We start from the raw sequence: 22755 nt of genomic DNA, 5'->3' as shown, positions 1-22755 counted from the left end.
AAGGGGTGGGGATCAAGAGCGGAATGGGATGGCTGCTTTTGGATGGAAACTAGTTTCACCCCTTTGCTAATGTTTCCGAGCGCCCTCTGTGGGCAGGCAGGGTGCTGGGTGCTAGAGGGTGTGGAAAACAGGAGGCAATCCCTACCTTCTCCCCCCCATACCCTCGGGTTGGCTACCAGTGGGGCGTGGTCATAACCGGTCTGTCTGCTCTGCAGAAGTCCAGCAGGGCCTGGGGCAGCTTACATATGGTTCTCTCTTCTCTCTGAGCAGATCGAAGAAGGGGGCAAAGCTGACTCGGTGAGCTCCAAGCTGCGGGCTGGGGACGAGGTGGTGCACATCAACGAGGTTGTGTTGAGCAGCTCCAGGAGGGAGGCCGTTTCCCTGGTGAAAGGATCCTACAAGACCCTCAGGCTGCTGGTACGCAGGTAGGCTGAGCCGGTGCCCCCACCCTGACCCACCTCCCTGGAAGAGCTGGGTTCACTACCTTGTTTTTTAAACCTCCCTGTGTGGATCCTTATGCCTCCCTGCCTCCACCCCGTTTACCGCCCCCGCACCCGCCCTGGTTTTTTCCATGCCCATCTTGTGGCATGTGAGGAGGAAGTTGAGTAAAGACATTTCAGATACCACTTTCTTTTCAAACACTGGCTTTCCCAGCAGGTATTGGCTTGGTAGAGTTCTGCCTCACAGTACTTCCTAAATTTCTAGGTGTAATGAAAGGTGACTCTAATCCCCGAGGTGGTCAGAGCGCTATGAAGCCTTGTCTCATTTTGGAACTAGAGGAAGCAGTTAGCTTGGAGCTTTAGGTGCCATTCCACTAGCCTCACCTATACCACGGCAGTCATCAAAACAAGCAAATTCCTTCTTTTGTTTGTGTTGTCTTGTTTTCCTGTTTGCAATTGTGGTGGCTCTTTTCTTGGAAAAGGTATGGGTTGTGATTGGTTATAATGCCTTAAAATGAGATGTTTCCCACTCCTGGGAAGCCAGCATCTTGGTGGAGGGAAGTATTTATAAAAAGGGATAGGGGTTAAAGAATTTTTTTAGCACTGTTACAAACCAAGGGCTACTACGGTGTTTTACGTACGTTAGCTCATTTAACCTCATAAGAATCTGGTGAGATAGCCATCACTAGCCCCACTTACAGGCAAGAGGTTACCTAAATTACTGAAGGCAGCAGAGCTGATAAGTGGAAGAACCAGAAGAGACTCCAAATGCCCCTGGTTCTGCTTCACTGCACCACTTGCGAGTCATTACCTTGTCCTATTAAGCCCTATGCCTGCACGTTTTGCTTATTTGGATATTTCTTCACTAATCAGGTTTTGGCAGCCTCATATGGCAACTATATGTTATGATATTTGAGAATGTTCAAGTTGGCTGGAACTCTAGGAGTCATTCATCATGCTACACTGTTTTCAGGATGTGAAAAGTTACCTAATCTTTTCATCACTCATAAGAGACCCTCTTATGGGACCATTCACTCCTACATTCATTCATTTTCCAAACTTTACTGACTGAGCCCTTGCATAGGGGAATAGAGCAGCAACTCCCAACCACAAAAACACAGCCCTGGGTGTGGTCTCACTATGTTAGTCTTCAGTCTGGGCTGTGTTTGGTTTTTCTTCAGGACCATCTAAGTAGCCATTGCTTCTCTGGTGGCCAGGGATGTAGAGTGGCTCAAAGCACAGAGTTAGATCAGGCCCAGGTTCAAATTCCCAGGGCTGTCATCTAGCTGTGTGACCTTGGGCAACTTAGTTAACCTCATTGAAGATTCAGTTTCCACATCTTTAAGTGGAGATTAAAAAATCTACTTTATAGGGTGATTGGAAAGGTGAAATTAAATACTCTCCATACTCATGGTAATAACATGGTTGCAACAGATGCTGCTGCTCTTTACATTATTATTGGCTAAGTGTAGGCATAGGCTAATTCCTTACAGGTCATGATTTGAGTAAAGCAAAAGCAGTCATCCCAAACATGATGGCTGATTTCTCAAACGGATGCATAGGAAGACTCAGAACCATGAGGCCTGTTCCATGTGTTCAGAAGAGTGTTGAAGGTTTTGAACTTGCTTTGGCATTGAAACCCAAAGCCCAACTTTAGAACCCTGGCATTCTATCTGTTTAGGACCAATAGCGGAATCCATAGGCTTGATTTGTTTTGATGGGACTCTAGGGATAGATTAACTTCTGGAGAAGGCTGCTCTGTTTTTTGCTATGAAAAGTAGTCATGCTGGCCTCCTGTTCTGCCTTCCAGTGGATGATGCCATGAGATTTGAATTATGTATTCTAGCAGAACAGGAACCAGTCTCAGGGCTGAAATCTGGCCTTGTCATTTGCAAGCTGCATGACCTTGGGCCTCTCTAAGCCTCAATTTTTTCATTTATAAAATAGAAATAGAAATTCTTGCCACAAAAGCACATTATGTGGACTTAATGAATAGAGTAATGAGTACATAGTAGGTATGCAACATTTGATCATTATTATTCTGGATTGGGTTAGAGGGGCATGTGGCAAAATGGAAGAGAATTGCCATATTGCCAAATATGCTGATTGCCTGGTTATCAAGAAGCCCTCCTTACCACTCCTCCCTTCCCCCTCCCCCCCCCCCACCCCCAACCTCCTTTATTCCCTTGGTGAATTTACTATCATTAAGGGGTTGGTCACCAGCCTTACAGGTACAGAACTGGTCATGACAGTGCCCAGGAGTTCGTGAAATTTAGGAATGTTAATTTATGTTATCCAAACTCACGAGAAATCGAAGGATGCATACCACAATGTTAATGTATTAACTCATTTTGCAAAAGATGACTCTAAGTGAAACAAGTATCCCAAGTGGTCCAAGAGCCAGTACTTTATTTGACAGGAAAACTAAGAAGTCTGACCATGGTGAGGTGAGATGGTTGCACAGTGATCTCTGTCAGGGTGAAGGTACAGGCTCTGGGACCCCAGCAAGTGCTGACATCTGCTCTGATGGCCAGATGGCCCAGCTTCTACTAGGGACTCATCTGCCAGGTGGCCCAGATGCTCGCGCTGGTGAGTGGGGACACTTTCCCCTCTGGACGGCAGGGAGTCATGCTGCCTAAGCCCTGCTCTCCAGTCTCATTTCTTCCCTGTGCCTCCACACCAAATCCCCTTTCTGATTGACACATTCTTTCTTTAGATATGCTAATGTGATCGATAAGGTTACTGGAGAGTCCTTGCATTCCCTGCTTCTGGTGTGGGAAACATTTCGTCTCTCAGATGTCTTTTGAATATGTCTTATCTCATCTATTATGTGTCGATTTTTATAGTTGAACTCTCAGAGTTTAAGGAAAAGGAGGCTGTCTTTACTTCTCACACATACTTAGAGATGGAGATTATAAACATGCTTTGGTAGACATGGATGGACATTCCTCCGTGACCTTTCAGAGAACTGGGTAAATGCAAACCCCTTTGCTCTGGATCAATCTGACTTTGTCTTGAGTAGAGCTGTCATTTTCTTGAGAAGTCTTGCCTTTCTACCTAGTCACCTGTCATGTCCTGAGATTTCATTTCCTTCTATTCATTCATGATAGAGTGACTTGCATATATCATTTATTAAATTTCCTTCTTTTCCTGAGTGATCTCTGTACATTTAAAAAAGTTTGAGGTGGCTTCCTGGAAACATAACTGGAGGCTCTGTTTTATAGAGAAATCATTTGTGTAGTGAAAATTTACATATCAGCAGCTCTAACTGTACCTGCCTCTTTTTCCATTCAAGTTAGGTTTGGATAGTTGAGGGCAACAGCTCACATCCATCATAAAAATGCCAAGAATGTTGAGCAGAGAAGTGGTGTTTATATACGTTTTGAGGGTGTCTTACCCGGTGAGCAGAAACAATCAAACGTAGAAACACCTTCTTTAAAGGCTACAGTGACAAGAGAAATGCAGTCTCGAGTGAGTTGTGAGTCAAAGACCTTACAAGATCTGCTGACCCATGAAGAAGGCAGAGTCAGTCCTCCAGGAACAGGGAGTGAAGGGGCAGTGTGCTTGCTTCAGGGGCAGAGAATGTATTGGGTGCTGGGTATATAAAGAGGGAAGGTCTACAGCTAGTGATGGATAAATGGGAAAAAAATGATAAAGTAAGAAGGGGGCCCAAGAAAAGACCTTCCAAAATAGCTGAAGGAAAACTGAAGAAGGAAAACCTTTGTGGAATGCAGAGCATTTAAATTAGGAAAGCAGACATGTACACAAATAAGAGTCAATACTCCAAACCCTCTTTCAAATCAATAGAGACTTTATTTGACAGATATACGTAAAATACAAGTCTTAGAGCCAAGTTAACTGTTAAAGTGGAAACAAAGGAAAAGATCTTCAGGTTTAACATTCCTGAGGGTAGCCACATGAAAGTCAGACTCATTCTTTCTGAGAGGATGCATGAGATGATGATGAAGGTTTGAGGCTGCCTGGATATGAAGTCTGATGGCATTAGGTACTAGCTCTGTGACCCTGGGCAAGTCATTTAATCTATCTGAAGGTTGTGAGGTTTAAATGAGAGATATGTATATGCAGTACATAGCATGGTGATTAAAGCATGAGCTCTCCTGGAAATATAATGCATATTTGTTAAGTAAATTACCTCTTGTGAGAAGTCTACTCTAATCTCTAGAACATAGCATGTGATTGGAGGTCCCACTTAATAAGAGGACCATTTCCTTCTGCGCATAGGAGGCAGTATTCCTGATTCAGAACAGTAAGGGAAGGGTGGGGAAAAGTGAGCCCTTTTTCAGAATGAAATCTTACTCCCAAACCTTCCCAGAATTTCTGGAAATTTGAATAAGCATTTTCTCTCCCCATTCATGATTCTATGAATTGATGGTGTTGGAAGGGAATGTTTTGTTGTTGTTGTTTTTGTTGTTGTTGTTTTGACCGACTATATGTGTATATGTGAGAAGCAGGAGTCGATCACATTTTACTGAAAAAGAGGGACAAAGGAGAAAGGGGGGTTGAATTAGCAGAAAAACATAAGCATCTGCATAGAATATGTTTGGGGCGCCTGGGTGGCTCAGTCGGTTGAGCGGCTGACTTCGGCTCGCGTCATGATCTCGCGGTCCGTGAGTTTGAGCCCCGTGTCGGGCTCTGTGCTGACAGCTCAGAGCCTGGAGCCTGTTTCAGATTCTGTGTCTCCCTCTCTCTGACCCTCCCCCATTCATGCTCTGTCTCTCTCTGTCTCAAAAATAAATAAATGTTAAAAAAAATTAAAAAAAAAAATAGAATATGTGAACTGCCTGGTGTAGTGGGGCCAAAGTGAGAATCTAGGTTTTGTTACTTTCGGTCCATGGCTCTGCCTAGAGGAAGAAATGACACAACTGCATCCAAAGATGTGTAGTGACTTGCCCGAGGCCAAATGCTAGCAGCCTAAGTGAGAAGCTTGGTCTCTGAGAACACAGGTCATGGGGCCTCACGTCACTGCTTTGTGCACCCAGGTTCTTCATCAGCCTCTGGAAGTAAAACCATTTGTTGCTTTAGAGTTGCTTCCTCCCTCGGGGCACCTGGGTGGCTTAGTCGATTGAGCCTCTGACTTTAGCTCAGGTCATGATTTCACCGTTTGTGAGTTCGAGCCCCGCGTCAAGCTCTCTGCTGACAGCTTGGAGCCTGGAGCCTGCTTCAGATTCTGTGTCTCCCTCTCTCTCTGCCCCTCCCCTGCTCACACTCTGTCTCTCTCTCTCTCTCACACAAATAAACATTTAAAAAAAATAGAGTTGCTTCCTCCCTCTAACAAAAATGGGGATGGAATTAAGTTCACCACAGCCCTCAGGCCCACACTCCCCCCGTCCCCCAAACCCATCCCACATATCTGAGGGTTAGCAGAATAGTTCTTTTTATAAACGGGTGAGATGACATTATTGGAATGGAATGGGATGGGTGGCTCACACACTTGCTACCTCTGTGTCAGATTTCTGTGACACAGAATTCTTTTTCGTGTCTAGATTGAGTTGTGAGATATAGCTCATTTAGGATTTGCAAGTCAGTGATCTCAAAAGAAGTATCTGGTAATGAACAGAATGCATTTTAAGGCCTTTTTGTTTTATTATTATCATTATTATTATTTATTTCAGAGAGAGAATGCACGCAAGAGGGGGGAGAGGGGCAGAGGGAAAGTGAAAGAAGAGAGAGAGAGAATCTTAAGCAGGCTCCATGCTCAGTGTGGAGCCCAATGTGGGGCTCAATCCCATGACCCTAGGATCTGGGACTGTGACCTGAGCCAAAATCAAGTGTTGGGCACTCAACCAACTGAGCCATCCAGATGCTCCAAGAGTCTTAAAGGATACAAAAAAAATGAGCTCTATTAACTATTAATTAAAAAAAAAAGAAAAGGATTTTGCAAACAAGTTCCTTTTTCAACTCATGGTTATTATTTACAAAAGAAAATAATTTCTTGGGATATGATCACTCTCCATTCCCTTCTTCCTTCACACTATTTTGCTATCTCCCCTCCCCTCCCTACTACCTGCCTGAGTCTGTTCCCTTAAAAAGCGTCTATATTCTTAAAGCAACTTACTCTGATTAACCATCTGATGTCTCTTTTTAACTTTTTAAAGGTAGTTTAAGGAAAGAATTTATTAAGAGCTTTAAAAAGTACAGAAGTCCCTATTTTCAAAGCAACAAAGTTTGAAGGATGGGTTGAACTTTTCTAGAACGTAAACAGCCTCTGTTTTGTCCTTATAAATTGACAATCTCTCAACCAGAGTATGCCAGCATACTCTCAGGTGCATGCCAAAGGGGAGTCCCTATCACTTGGATTCCAATCTCCCATGGTATCATGGGCACAAATCAATCTCTCTGAGATTAAGTTGCTTCTTAAAATGGAGAACAATAATAATGTCTTCCCTACTCAGTTGCTAGAAGGGTAAAATAAGACAGTATATTTGAAAATGCTTCACTGTAATAAAATGTCCAATCATTATTCCATGATTTTGTACAGTATATATTATACAGTTCCAGCTCATGAAAATTTACCTGACTGCATTCTGTTTTGATCTATTTTTTTTAATGTTTAATTATTTTTGAGGTGGCGGGGGAGAGGGCAAACGCGGGGGAGGAGGCGGAGAAAGAGAGGGAGACAAAGGATCTGAAGTGGGCTCCACGCTGACAGCAGTGACCCTGACATGGGATTCGAATTCACAAAGCGGAGATCATGACCTGAGTTGAAGTCAGACACTCAACCAACTGAGCCATCCAGGCGCCCCGATTTTTCTATTTAATGCACTGATTTGATTTATTCGTGCAAATGAGAATCTATGAATTTTAAAGATTCTGATTATAACTGTTTTGCTAGAAGGAAATTTAATTTTAAAGGACAGTGTCAACAAGGCGCAAGTTCAGAATGGGATTTTTTTTTTTTTTTTTTAAGACCATCTTTCCTGAAGAACTTATGTAAAAAGAGTTCTGATTCTAAAACAAGTCAGCAGTTGTGGCTCACTGGCGGGAGGCTGAACTACAGGAAAGGACCCTCAGGCTGCAGACTGGGCTTTCTAGGAAGTGACTTTCATCTGCCTGTGCATCTTTGTTCCACCGAATTAAATGCTTAGGTTATATAAGCACACGTGGCACAGGCTGAACAATTTGAAGATGTAATGTTCTCTAGGCGGCACAGCATGTGGCCTTTGGGAAAATTAGGATGTCAAAAGATAACTCGCAAGTGGGCAGGCAGGAGGAGTTGAGGACGATTAGAAAAGGAGCAATGATCTTTTTAGAGACCGTTGCAAAACTGTTCTTGGAGCTCCAGGTGCTTGCCTCTGTGCACAACACAGGGGCCTTCCTCCACCTTACCTGGACACAGAAGCCAGATGAGAAAGATGTGTGTGCAAGTCCCAAGATTTGCCTCTCAAGACGTGAAAAAGGGCTCCATGCTGTGCTCTGCGGCTGAGTCCTCTGTGGAAGTGTAAGAAGGGGGTGTGTTACACCCATGCCCTCTCAGGAGACCATGCAGCTATAGTGGCGGCCAGGATGGCAGGCGGTATCACTCTTGTGCCGTCTGTCTTGGAAGCTTTCCATGTCTTCCATATGATACCTCCCACCCCCACCTCCCCCCCAGCACTTGTGATGCCCCTCTTGTCGCCGCCCCACGCCCATCCCACGCCCAATGACCCTCACCATTACTTCACTTGTCCTTCTGGCTCTTTCACCCTTTTCAGTTCTTAATTTGAGCAAAGGGCTGGCACATAGCTGGATGTGAATACAAACCCCCAAGCTGCAGTATAGTCCGCATCCCGTCTTGGGACCCAGGGTTAGACTTCCCCAGAGGGGAAACCAGTATAACTGAGAACTGTGGTAACTTACCCTTGAAACATTTTTTCCACTTGAGCAAGTGGTGGAGAGGAGGGGAAGGAGGCAGCTGCAGTGGCCTTCGACCCCCAGAAACTTTTCCAAGAGGCCTGGCATCATGGGAATTTGCTCAGTATGCTTTGAGGAGGTATTTCAATCCTGCTGGGACCATACTCAGAGCAGTTTTTGGCTCCCCTGGAGTCCTAGGTTTGAATGTCACTGTCTAGAAGTATAGTATTTGATTTCCTAACCAGTTGTTCCTTCCCATGGAAAATTCATGTAACACATTATTAGGTTTCCTAAGAGTGCACAATAAGACTCCCTTACTGTAATGAGAAAAGGGACATTTTTTTTTTCCTGTAGCCCATAATGATAACCACTATTTTTATTCAGTGGATTACATATGCTCACTGGCTATGCGCTGAACATTAGCCGCATGCAAAGGAATGCCGTACCGCTTCCCAACGAAGGAGGTTTGATGATGAAAGACCCGGTTTCATTCCTGGGATAACATGGCTTGACTTTGAACAAATGTATTCCAAGCGGGAGTCATCACTCCATGCCCAACTATTAAAGAATGGCACTCAAATATCCATCTGAGCCTTTATGAAGGATATGAAGTCTGAGTTCTGAGATCACTCAGAAGTTATGGTGGCATCCTTTCCCCCGGTTCCAAATGTGGGTTTATCAGCTAGAACAGATAGGTCTGGGTGATTCCGATTTAGAATATGAACCAAATGTTTGTAAATCTGCACCCCTGATCCAAAATGGCTTAAAGCTGCTCCTTGTCAAACTTGGCTACACGTTGGGATTTATATAGGAAGTTAATAAAAAAACAAACCAATGCCCGGGTCCCACCCCTAGAGTTCTAATTGAATTGGTATAGGGTGTAACCTAGCATCGAGCATTTTTTTTTAAATTTTTTTTTTTTAACGTTTATTTATTTTTGAGACAGAGAGAGACAGAGCATGAACGGGGGAGGGGCAGAGAGAGAGGGAGACACAGAATTGGAAGCAGGCTCCAGGCTCTGAGCCATCAGCCCAGAGCCCGACGCGGGGCTCGAACTCACGGACCGTGAGATCGTGACCCGAGCTGAAGTCGGAGGCTTAACCGACTGAGCCACCCAGGCGCCCCGCATCGAGCATTTTTAAAGCTGCCTGGGTGATTCCGTTGTGCAAAGTTTGAGAACCACCAGTTTAAGCTGTAAGTCAAAGTGATAAAGGGAAACAACAAGGAGGCAGGAACTGAGAGGTGGAAGAAAGACCCACAGAGTGGAAGGGGACATTAGGATAGTAGCAGGAGGAGAATCAGGAAACAGATCAGGGGAGGCAAGAGTGGACCAGAGCCTTGTTCACACAGGGAACTGAAGAGCAAACACAAAGACCCCTGCTTCAGAGATTTCAGGACTGTCTAAGGTCTAGAGAGGTCTGCCGGGGAAGGGCCACCCCACCAGTGGCTCCTGTTCTTGCATTTCTGTGAGACCTGTTTCTCATTGCTGCTATATGGAGGTGGAATTTTCTTTAAAAGCTCATTAAGGGATGTTGCTACTGATAAGTGGGCGTGGGGGCAGGGGAGGGGTTGTCCCTGGGCAGCACTTGTTCTGCGATTCGCCCCGGCCCCCGCCCGTGAATGTCTGTGGCCTGAGCTGTTACCACATGCCATTGAGTCGGGAGCTCATTTTTGCCAGCAGGTGTGGGGGCCATCCAGCTGTTCTGAACGGGTAAAACCATACCCATCATGCCACAGTTGCCACGTTCAGTCTACATGTCGTTTCTGGATGGTGCCCCCAGGAGACAAACAACGAAAGAAAGATGGCTTGCTCAGTGCCATTGAACTTACTCGATCTAATGGGACATGCTCCATGAAGACAATGTCAAGAGGTAGTAGAGTTGAACGAGCATGTGAGCATCTATCTGTCTTCATGGGATATTCACTTATTTTGTCAGTCCCTGTTTTTTTGTTTTTTTTTTTTAAACCACACTTTGTATAGCCTTAGCACAAATCCCACACTTCTTGGGAGTGATGGGTAGAGAAATGGTTTCCAGAAAGAATTGTCAAATGCCACCCATTGTTAAATACACTACATGTGTCCTCAAAGGGAAATCCAAGCTTGGAAGGTCCTGGCAGTTTTGTCCTGTTCTGGGTAATTCCACTGTTTTACTGTCCACTTTCCTTCCAGATGATATATTTTTATGTCTTATTTAATTATCATGGCTCTAAGATCACAGGTGTCCTACTAAAGTCCCGGGAAGAGGCTTAAAATACAGGTTTTGAAGCACTAAGAGCCTATGCAGACTCTTAGCCTTCAAAAGGCAGAGAAACCCCTGGGTCTGGCTGAGTTGAGATGACCCCTCGGGATCCAAAGTGGGCTCTGCACTGACAGGCTGACAGCAGCAAGCCTAAGGCAGGGCTTGAACCCACGAACCCGGAGATCATGACCTGAGCCAAAGTCAGACGCTCCACGGACGGAGCCACCCGGGTGCCCCTTTGACCATTGCTATTTCAGGTGGTGACCCCAAATAGGTATTTGTTACCACCTCCTCATGGTTCTGTTGCCTCCGGAGTCCTCGCATGTGGCAGTCTTGAAGAGACTTTTTAGTCCTTAGTAAAATAACCACTCTAAGGTCAGCCTCTTTGCACCTTTGCCTCTGTTACTAAAACGTTTGTTCAACTGCCTCACGGTTTAGAGGTTCACTCTCTGCTTACTAGCTGCAGGACTGCTGTTGTAGCAGAGTCAACCCTTGAACAACACGGGTTTGAACTGCTCCGGTCCACTTATGCAAGTGTTTTTTGTTTTTTGTTTTTTAAATAAGTGTAGTACAGCACTGTACATGTATTTTCTCTTCCTTATGATTCCCTTTCCTTTTCTCTAGCTGACTTTATTTTAGCAATACAGTTTATAATCCCTGTAACGGGCAAAATATGTCAACAGACTGTTCTCAGTAAGGCTTCCAGTCAACAGTGGGCTAGGAGTAGGTAAGCTTTTGGGGAGTCAAAAGTTATGCACAGATTTTTGACTGTGCAGTGGCGAATGCCCCTAAACCCCGGGATGTTTAAGGGTCAACTGTAACAGTTTGTCAGTGCATTTGAAAAATGCAAAATTTCCACTCCCCTTTTTTCTGCTGTCCGACTTCCTGTCTTATGTTGTTTGCTTAGTGGGTAGGAGGTGTAAAATTATCCATCCTTGGGGGGAAGGTTGCTTGGTTAGTGTGTTTATTGTCTATGTAGGAAGGTTGCTACATTGTTTCCATGAGGACTGTGGATCTAAGGAGCATTTTTAAAATTAAAAAAAATTTTTTTTAAGTTTATTTATTTTGAGAGAGATAGCACAAGCAGGGGAGGGGCAGAGAGAGGGGGGGACAGAGGATCCAAAGCAGGCTCTATGCTGACAGCAGAGAGCCTGATGCGGGGCTTGAACCTGTGAACTGTGAGGTCATGACCTGAGCTGAAGTCCGACAGTCAACTATTTGAGCCACCTAGGCACCTCTAAGGAGTATTTTTAAAAGGATTCTTTGGAATGTTTCTTTAAGGGGGTCTGTTAGGAATCAGCCATTTTTATCTGTCACTTGTGAATAAGCAGGGCCCATGAGCCCTGGACACCTAAAACAGTATTTCATGGTGTAGTCACGGGAATGAGACATTTTCGTAAGCTTTTGTCCTTCACCTGTATAACTTAAAGGAGCAAGTGGTGAAAGAGAATCATTGTTTTTTCACTAGTGGCTGCATGTTAGTTAAGTTTTTTATCATTTTTTTAAAGTTTTTATTTAGTTAAGTAATCTCTAAATCCAACGTGGGGCTCGAACTCATGACCCCAAGATCAAGAGTTGCCTGCTCTTCGACGGAACCACCAGGTACAACACTTAGGTTTTTTTAAAAATAATTTTAAAAATTATTTATTTAAAAAAATAAGTTAAAAAAGTTTTTATTATACCCCTTTGACTTGCCCCCTCACTTCCTTTAGGTATTTGCTCAAATGTCAGCCTTCCCTGTACAGCCAATTAAAAATTGCAGCCCCAGGCACCTGGGTGCCTCACTTGGTTGAGTGTCTACCTCTTGATTTCAGCTCAGGTCATGATCCCAGGGTCACGGGATCAAGCCCCACATCGGGCTCTGTGCTGAATGTGGAGCCTTGGGATTCTCTTTCTCTCCCCCTCTGCACCCTCTCTAAAATAAAAAAAAAATTTTTTTTTAAATAATTTAAAATAATTTAAAAAATTGCAGCCCCTTTCCTGCTGTATCCCTAACACCCCATATTTTTTTATTTTTTTACCTATGAGACATACGCTCGCAAAGTTACTCATTCTGCTTCCTTTCTTTAGAATATAAACTCCATACTAGTAGCGATTTTGTTCAGTGTGGTGTCTTCAGTGCCTGGAATGGTTCCTGGCACATGATATGTGCTCACTGGATATCTCTGAAATGAAAACAAAACTCTACCCAACAGCAGCTGGGTGGCATGGTGGTTATAAGTACAGGCTCTCAGCCAGTTTGTGTGACTTTGAATCCCAGACTTACCATTTGCTGGTTGAGGACCTTAACCTCTACCTTAGTTTCGCTGCCTGCAGAAGGGACGTAATGGCAATATCTCCCTTGCTGGTAGAGTAAGTTGCCATATAAATAAATGTTGGCTGCTATGAATTATGTCGTTAGACAGGGTAGTCCTTTTTCTTACATTAAAAGTTCACTGGATAGGTTGGGCTCACCCTCACTGCTCTCTCTGTTCCCTCATGGTTAAGAACTGACCACTGCGGTCACTGAACTGACCATACTTTTCACCTGTATCCTCCACCCAAGAAGGATTGTATTTGAAAGGATATGTCTCCCCTCTGTGAAACGAGATGGACCTAATTCACTCCCCTGTGCCTCCTGTTAGTAAGGTAGCCTTCTGGGGCTCTTGCCTGTGAGTTAGGTCCCGGGAACTCAGCTTTCAGAATGCTTCTGGTGGCTTTTCTCTGTCCCCCAGCTCTGCCGGCCTCACTGGAATGCGGGCCTTGCAGCCACCTTGTCACGTGGAGATTTAGATTCCTTCCCCAAGCCCCCTACTCCAGTGGCAGTGCTGTGCAGTGGTTAGAGTTCTGGCTTTGAATCTGACCGACCTCGGCGTGCAACCCACTCCTAACTCTGAGTTCTGGGCCAACTGACTTTCCCCTCTTACTTCCCTTGTTTTTCCTCTGGGAAGTGAAGACAATTGTCCCTACTTTGTATTAAGGCTATAATAATAAAGACAGCATATGCCAAGGAAAACAGTACGTGGCCCTGGGTTTGGTGCAATCCTATCCAATCACTGAATAGTCACCCAATAGATGCTGCACCTGCTGCTTACTTACTACATGTTAGAGGGAGGCATTCCCATCCTTTTCTTTCTTTTTTAAAAAAGTTTATTTATTCTGAGAGAGGGGGAGAGAGAGAGGGAGAGAGAGAGAGAGAGAGGAAGAGAGAGAATTCCAAGGAGGCTCCACACTGTCAGCACAGTCTGATTCAGGGTTCGATCTCACAAACCATGAGATCATGACCTGAGTTGAGACCAAGAGTTGGATGCTTAACTGACTGAACCGCCCAGGCACCCTCCCCCCCATCTTTTTCAAAGAGAAGTGATTTCCTCCCTGCTTTTAGCCCAATTTTTCTGCCCCAGAGTCCAGAAGATGTAGGTGAGAGAGCAGGACACAGGATGGATGGGGGCTTGTGTTTCCTGCCAGTGAAAGTCAAGCAAAACTGGACAGAAATCAATGTGTCAGGAAAATAAATCAAGGGGAAGAGGTGACCTGCTTGTGACTGTAGACGTAGAAGAACTTTGGTATAGGAGTGGACGAGCAGAGGCCCTCTTCTGACCCCCAAGAAGAGTCATTCTGGAGAAACTGCTGCCTACTTTCTGTAAGTTGACGGCCCCAGAAATGGAAGGACTCAGCCTTAGGTCACCAGGCTAGAAACACAGGCCGAGGAGGAGAAGCCAAGTTTTCTACCACCAAGTCAGCTATGTCAGGGCATACATACGTAATGACTCCGATGCCAGGGCTCTGCTCTGCCTCAGTTGTATGGCTTTTCCTTTCTGATAGAAAAGAACTGATCACTTGGTGTGTTCATGTTTTATTCGATGATTTTCGCTTCTCACTCTTCAGCATCTTTCATGCTTTCCTATCTTCTTCCTGTAGCAGGTTTTCCTCAATGTGTGAACTTTAATGTTTATTTGTTTTGGGGAGACAGCATGAGTGGGGGAGGGGCAGAGAGAGCCGGGGCTAGAGCATCCAAAGCTGGCCCTGGGCTGAAAGCAGAGAGCCCGATGTGGGCCTCCAACTCACAAACCCCGAGATCGTGATCTGAGCTGAAGTTGGATGCCTAACCGATGGAGCCACCCAGGCACCCCTCAAAGTGTGAACTTTAAGGGCCTCAAAATCACCTGTTTGCCTGTTTAACATGCAAATGTCTATACTCTTCCTTAAATCAGACTCTCAGGATTAGGGGTTCGGGGGAGGCCTGCTTTTTAACAAACTTGCAAGTAACTTTGCCGGTAGCTTTCCTCTGCTGCGCCGGCCATTCCTATGATCTTCCCTTGTCCCTTTAGCCCACAGAAGACCCAAAAGGATGGGATCCCCTGGTTATTCCTTGGAATAAAAGACTAGCTTCATGCCCCTTCTTGGCCATGATATATAAGTAAAATCCAAAATTCAGATTTTCAGCTTGAGAGATCGAGGATGGTTCTTCTCTTTACTCTTTGACAAACATTTCAGAACACAACCCAAATGCACAGAAATGTTCCAAAATAGCAAGAATGTGGGGCTTGCCTTCTTTCCAAGGGCAGAGCAGCTTGCGGCAGTTTCTAAAAATAGACCTTTCTGGTACAGGTCACTAGGCAGGAATGGCCTCCGTGTCACTCTGTTTACATAGTTTCACATCTGACACCTTCATAAAAACAGTACTGACTTGGTGAGGCGTGAGGACCGACATTCGTCTGTGGGAATTCATGGTAAGTGCGTCCCAGAGCTGCAGCCCCACGAACATTGAACAGCATCCCTACTGAGACCAGCAGTGTTTGGATTAAGGGCCCTTTCAACCTTTGCTTCTTGATTCGTCATCCCCTTTCCATCACTGTCTCAAAGTCAGGGGCAGAGGTCAAAAACTCCAGGTCATTTTACGAGATACTAACGAACAGAAAAATAAACTCATGTTCAGGAATTTAAGACCCACAGTATTTTGTTTTGTTTTATTTAATCTGTCTTGCCTTTTTCCTCTTTACAAACATGTCAGTTTACAAGGCATCATATTGTTGCAAATTTAAGTTTGAGACCTTTCTGTAAAATGTTCTGAAAAGGCTGGCTTACCCTTAACCTTTTTGGAACAGCCCTCCAATAGTGAGAGGTCTTTTCTTTTTGTGTAATAATTCATGGACACCCCTGTCTTGTTCCCTAAATGCAGACGACGTGGGTGGTATTAGAATTAAATTTTCTTGGGATTAACATCCCAAAATTCAGGAAAGAGGATAAAAGAGTGGGGGCACTTGACGCTGAATTTACATGAGGTGGTTGAACTGGACCAACTGGGCAGTCACATTTGTAAGATTCATAGTAGGTTCTGAAGATGTGGATTAATTCAGATCAGATATAGGAATCAATTCTGCTTTACGAGTTTGCCTGCTGCCTTTAGATTAAAAATTCTAGAAAGCTCTCACTTGTTGGCTCTGACTGTTCCAAGCATTTCATCCTCCCATTTAATTCTTACAACAACCCATGAAATGGGTGTTATTATTACGCTACTTTAATAGGCCAGGAACCAGACTTTCCATCGTGCAGCCTGGCCAAGGGGGCACATCGGTTAAGTGTAGATTTGAACTCCAGTCCATCTGACACAAGAGCCCCAACGTTTAAGCCAGTAGGTGTTCAGAGGAGCTGGTTTTCGGTAATTGCTCAAACCCCTGAAACAACGTGGATTCTTTGGCCTCTGGGTGACCACAGTTTGATTCTGCTGGTGCTTTTATTTGTTTTGCTTTAAGGACAGTCGCACACTGGTGCCTTTTGTTTGCCCTGCAGTGTTGATTCGCATTCCCTTAAATAAATTAACCTTCCCATCTTGTCTAACTCATTTGATGGGATCAAGTTCACATGCCAGGCAAGACAGAAATGGGAGAAACAGCACAGCAAGAAGGGAGAAGTGATGGGGGGTGGTTTATGGTTATTAAGAAATCAATACAGGGGCGTCTGGGTGGCTCAGTTGCTTAAATGTCTGACACTTGATTTCATTAGGCTCAGGTCATGATCTCACGGTTCATGAGATGGAGCCCTGTGTTGGAGTCTGTGCTGACAGTGTGGAGCCCGCTTGGGATTCTCTCTCTCCCTCTCTCTCTGCCTCTCTCTCTCTCTCGCAAACTAAATAAATAAACTAAAAAAAAAAAAAAAATCAGTACAGCCCAACATTTTAATTTTCCCCCAAAACAACACACCCCACCTCTTGATTCCAATCACAACTTGTTCTGTAATTTTTAAATGGTTATGACACTTGTTTAATATGGAAATGTTGGCACATTCATCATTTTGTAAGAGAGCATGGAGCATGTATCACTTCTTTCCCACATAGTAGATGGTGGAAAAATAATGCTGGGTTTAAGTGCTAGCTTTATGAGTACTGACACGTAGCCCTAGCAAACTCCATCCATTGCAGAGTGACTCAACTGAGGTCTGATCCAGCTTCTAGAGAAGATGAAATCTGTCTTTATGCCCTGTTCTTGCCAGCACCCTAATGAATCTCCTTGTTTCAGGACCCACTGATCTCTGCACGTCCACCCTGTCTGGCTCAAATTTTTCCTCACCTAGGAATCGTTCCTCCACACCTCTTTCCTGGTTCCTCATTCGAACTTACCTTTCCCTTTCTCCCTTTCTCAGAACCTTCCTGGAGGTGAGCCAAGCCCTAAATACATGGCTAAGAACAGCTGAAGTCTTTTGAGAACAATATAATCTTACCCTAATACCAAATAGCAGTAATAAAACTATTATTCATATTTTTAAAAGTGATTTTGCAGGTAATCAATATGATGTTATCTCCGTGACACATTGGCTGGAGCCATGGATAGATAGGTGGGTCTTCTCATTAGAAGCCTTCAAGTCATGGGCCCAAGGTGACCTCAACCTCAAAAGGCTGACCTTGGCCATGTCAGCCTGTGTGGCTGACACAGCTCTGAGGAGTGGCCAGAAACTGTGCCCTGGAGCTGAGGGTTAGAGGATACATCATATATCCTCACGGAATAGCTGAAATGCTTGCTCATTTCACAATTTTGGAAATCATTTACAGGTGTATTATAACAATTCAAATGTGAATGTCCGTGTTTGGATGGACATTCATCTAAATGAATGTTTCTTTTCACAGTGAAAAGAAAGCCATTGGTATGTCTCAGGTTGAATTTGCCCCTTTGTAGATTGTCTACAGGGGGAGTTTTATGCTCAGCTAGTTCTCTGCTACTCCACTGTTTCTGAAATAATAACACAAGCTTGAAACCCAGGATTCACAAATTGGGATTTAACTCTTTGGCAGTTGCCCTCAAGTGGTGCAATAATGAGACCATGTAATGATTGAGATTTGTGGACTGAAGTAAGCAGTGGGGGAAGGAGATGTTCTAAAAACCACATGCATGCACATCGTAGTAGTTCACATGCAGGGTTGACACATTTAGTGAATCAAAATGCAGGATGCCCAGTTATATTTGAATTTCAGATAACAATTTTTTAGTAAAAGTATGTCCCTGATTTTACCTAACAACCCTAGTCAAATGATAACTTAGACATACAGGAAGAAAAAAAAAAAAACACAAACACGGTTCTTGGTGCACCTGGGTGGCTCAGTTGGTTAAGTCTCCTACTTCAGCTCAGGTCATGATCTTACGGCTGGTGGGTTCAAGCCCTGCCTCAGGCTCTGTGCTGACAGCTCAGAGCCCGGAGCCTGCTTTCAGATTCTGTGTCTCCCCCTCTCTCTCTGCCCCTTCCCTGCTGATTCTCTCTCTCTCTCTCTCTCTCTCTCTCTCTCTCTCTCTCTCTCTCAAAAGTGAATAAATATTAAAAAATTTTTTTAAAAACTGTGATTCTTTACTCTGTCAGAACTTAATCTGGTCTTCCTCACAAACTCATACCTGCTGGTTAGCAAGGAAACAAAACAATACAAAGTTTCATCCCAGCCAAATTAGAAGCTAGGCTGGTCTAATGGCTGGAATAGTCCCTTGAGGTAATGCTCAGTCTCTTAACATACATTGCCCTCTTTCTCAGATGTCATCTTTTGTTTCAACTGCCCGGCTGCTTTGCCAAAATGGTGTCTGAGGGCTTGGGGCAGTAACGAGTGCAGGTCTTTGAGCACGCTGTCCCCTGGTGTCTTGGCTGTGTCCATGGTCTTCCCGGTCACTGTGTTCAGAGCTGGCGTGAGCCCTGCCCCTGGAGATTGCTAGCAACTCCCACTGGCAGACTCAGTCTGCTGTGTTCTCATTCGCTTCAGGCACAGCGTCTGCCAAGTTCCCCCATCTCAGCAACGCCCAGCCCAGGGGTCTGCGCCAGGATCATCTCACACCTTCATAGCCGCTCATTCCAAGTCTACTGGCTGGCATCTCACGTCTGCCTAGATTGAGGTGGGGCAGGCACTCCTCACAGTGACCTTTCCCTAGAGCCTCAAAGGGAGTGATGGAGCCAAGAGTCCCCAGCTTCCTAAATATCCCCCTCACTCACCTCCTGTGCTTGCCATCTTCTCCCTGAGGCCAGAGAGGCGAAAGCAGATGTGGTCCCCACAGCTTTGTTCTGACTTGCCACGTTCTACATACCCTGGGATTGCAAGGACTGGACTTTCTCACTATTCTTACTCTGCTCTGTGCCTCCTATCTTAGGTGGGAGGCGTAGCCTTCTTGCACTGTGGCAAATACTTGGTGTTGGAATCCTTCAGGTTTACCTCCCCCCCGCCCCCCAATAGGTTACAGCAGTTCTCAAAAGCATGGTTCACTGACCAGGAACTCTTGTGAAATTCGAGGTCTTTGGCCCCACTCTAGATACTACTATACTATACCCGATGTTCTAGGGTTTGGGCTTAGCAGCCAGTGGTTTACCAAGCTTCCCAGGTGATTCTGATGCACCGTGAAGAACCACAGCTTTCAGCATTTCAACAAATTTGATCACCCCCTTCGTTTCTGGTATCCAAGCCTAAAGTCTTATTAAACACACAAGTACTCCTCCTCCATCTAGTTGATTTATTAACTTGCTAGAGAAACTGGAAACATTTTACAGTTAAAAACAAGGAGTTTGCAGTCTTAAAGACGATGAAATTCCATGCTGCAGCGTGGACGACCCTTGAGGACGTTATTGCTAAATGAAACGAGCAGGCACAAAAAGACAAATACTGTCTGCTCCACTTATGGGAACAGTAGTCCACATTCATAGATATGGAAAGTAGAATGCTGGTTGCCAGGGCCTGGAGGGTGGGGGAGAGGGGCCTGGGGAGTTATTGTTTTATGGTTACAGAGCTTCAGTTCTATAAGATGAAAGGAATCCTGAACAGGATGGTGGGCTGTGCTTTGTACCACTGAACCACACCCTTAAAGACAGTTAAGATGGTAAATTTTATGTTATGTGAATTTCACCACAATTAAAATATTTTACTTAAAAATAAAATTAAAAAAAATAATACCATGACTAAAGCAAAAATTAAAGTCGTGGGTTAAAAATGGCTTAACAGGTATTGATTTGAGGAAAGGTCGCGAGGCTAACTCAGCAGGTTGCCCATGGAACATAATCCTGGATCTGAGAGTTCAGATGTAAATTTTGGAACAGATGCTCTGGGGAAATCTGGGTGTTTTACCAGATCTTACTTGAGTTTCTGAGCTACCTAAAATGTAGGAAGAAGCGAGTCAAACAGGATAGTTGCTCTCAGTGTGGCTATTGAGATAAAAAGTAACATATACTTGAAATTTTTGCATATCTGAGGCTAAAATGCGTTGGGCGTAAATGAATCCCTAGTGGCCTATATCCGTGTAGCTAAAAAGTATTGGCAAGCCTTCAACTTCTTCCCATTTGCCGAAAGGATGAGCCACTGGGAAGGGCCTGGTAGCTCTGTCCACTGGTTTGAATAGAAGGCCTCGTAAGTCCTCTTACTGTTCTACTCTTCCAATCACTTGGTTTCAGGTGAATAAGCCTGCCTTCTCTACAGGCAGCCATGAACAGTTGGTATTGGCAGATGACGGGGCTTTCGATGCCCGCCCACCTCCCAAAAATATATACGTGAGTTGCGCACCCAGTAAAATAATATTCTTTGCTATAAACAGTTCACGTTTTCTCAATATTGTTAAAAAACTAATGAGAACCGCTCCTAAGTGAAAACAATGAGTCTGCTACGCAGAACACAGCTTCAAAACAAGTTCTCTGCAATTCCTTTGCAGTCCAGTCATCACCAGGAAGCCCCTCTTATAGGAAGTTCTAATCCCATTTCCATGCTGCACAAATTTCCCAAGAGAAAAATCTTTAAACATCCAAATCTGCCTCCTGTCTCAGGACTACATTTGTACAAGACACTGTTCTCATGAGTCCCAGGAAATCAGGTAAATAAAGCTAGGTAGGACATATGCTAATAAAAGGTAGCTCACACACGCACACACACACACACACACACAATGTGTAATACACACACATTATATATACACATATATATTTACTTACTGTGTTCATTCAGTTGTTTTAAAAATAAGAGTATCTGTGGGGTTCCTGGCTGACTCGGTCAGTAAAGCATGTGGGACCTACATGATAAACATTGGCTTTCAATACCTCTACAACCATTACCAATCTTTATAATGTGAAGCATGAATTCCTAGTCAGATTCGAAACTGGATAAGGTTCATTATGCTCCTGGTTAAGAATTGGAGTGTATCACACTCTCAGGGAAGAGTTAAGAAAACACACCATTTACTAATTTTAAGGGAGGCTATGTAGTCCGGTGGATAAATACCTGGGCTTTGTAACAGCCCTGCCTTTGTACTGGCCATGGATCTAGCTCAGAACCTACTGCAAGTCTGGTTTTCTTTAGCTGTACAGTAGGTATAGATTTTTTCTCAATTGTATCTCAGAGGATTTTTGTAATTCTTAAATGAGATACTCTGTACAGAGTGACAAGTACATACTTGGCATATGGTATTCACATAGAAAATGCTAGGTATTGGAAAGAATAGATGTGTGAAACTTTTTTTTTTCTAAATTTTTTTTCTAATTTTTTTTTAATGTTTATTTATTTTTGAGACAGAGAGAGACAGCATGAACAGGGGAGGGGCAGAGAGAGAGGGAGACACAGAATCTGAAGCAGGCTCCAGGCTCCGAGCTGTCAGCACAGAGCCTGATGCAGGGCTCGAACTCACAGACCGTGAGATCATGACCTGAGCCGAAGTCGGATGCTTAGCTGACTGAGCCACCCAGGCGCCCCTAGATGTGTGGAACTTTAAGAAGCCCTTGGCTAAGTTAGTGGACTCCTTGATTTGGGTTTACCATGATTCTTTTTGGTTGTACCTTCATTTGTTTAAATCCAATTTTATTTTGTTCAGACCTGAAGCAACTAAATCTGTTATCAATTTCTTGTGATTAAGATTTGAACAAGGCAATAACAGGCAAAACAAATTAATGATGGAAGTCAAAAGTGGAGGGCTGGAAAATTCTAGAAGGAACCTTATGCAGAAGCTGGAAATACTCACTATCATTTTTACCATTTACATAAGATTAGTGCATGTTACACAACCTATGCTATGTCTATGCTACACATCTTAATACAAATTTTAAAAATGATTTGAATGAGGGGTCCATAAGGGTCAGAAGGTCTACATATTCCAAATCTACTATGAAAGCAAATCTATTTTTAAAATGCTACTCAGTGAATTTAATTAAGTTCTTTGGCAGAATTTGAAAACTACATGTTGTGGAAATATTTGGCCTGCAAACATTTGTTTCATCTGTGTTCAAAATCTGAATGTTTTACGTAAGAATCTGGCTTTCTGTCTTCTGGCAAAACATCTGATCTGGAAGTAGTGGCTTGGAACTCTGTGTACCCATTTCGGGTGAGGTGGGGCCCCACAGCTTCCTATGATCTTACACCCGCCATTTTGCCCATTTACTCTGCCTGGCCCAGTAGGCATTTGAGTTTGCCAGCCTGGTACCCAAACCCAGGTTGGCTAGCTATCTTTTTCCATCTCCAGCCCCTTGTCCAGACTGAGTCTTTTCCAGGAGAGGGATGGTTGACACTTTCTAATACTAAACTAAGGCAGGGAATTATGGCGTCTTGCTCTTTCTGACCTCTCCAGTGCCCACTCTGGTGAGCCCTCATGAAATGTTTGCCAAGTGAGTGAAAACCCCTACATAAGGTGCTGACTGCCTGCTCCTGTTTGTCTCCTGTCACATTTCGTTTCAAGGCATGTGGGTTCACTAGCCTCGCTGTGATCCAAACTGCCTCTTTGTACTATGGCACAAGATGGAGGATAGGGAAAGAG

At 44.2% G+C, this 22755-nt stretch overlaps 1 protein-coding gene across 3 annotated transcripts in view; it reads left to right on the top strand.

Moving 5' to 3' along the window:
• The window catches only part of SHROOM3 (shroom family member 3), a 323421-nt gene that overhangs the window by 113367 nt on the left and 187299 nt on the right, over nucleotides 1–22755 (top strand). For all 3 annotated transcript variants that reach the window (XM_058722187.1, XM_058722185.1, XM_058722188.1), the window contains exon 2: nucleotides 271–425. In XM_058722187.1, coding sequence (XP_058578170.1) covers nucleotides 271–425 — 155 coding nt within the window. The remainder of the gene's footprint in view (nucleotides 1–270; nucleotides 426–22755) is intronic.

This window comes from Neofelis nebulosa, chromosome 3 (assembly GCF_028018385.1).
Source record: "Neofelis nebulosa isolate mNeoNeb1 chromosome 3, mNeoNeb1.pri, whole genome shotgun sequence".
In the NCBI taxonomy this organism is placed as follows: domain Eukaryota; kingdom Metazoa; phylum Chordata; class Mammalia; order Carnivora; family Felidae; genus Neofelis; species Neofelis nebulosa.
The sequence above is the reverse complement of the archived record's forward strand: the minus strand, read 5'-3'. Positions and strand labels throughout refer to the sequence as shown.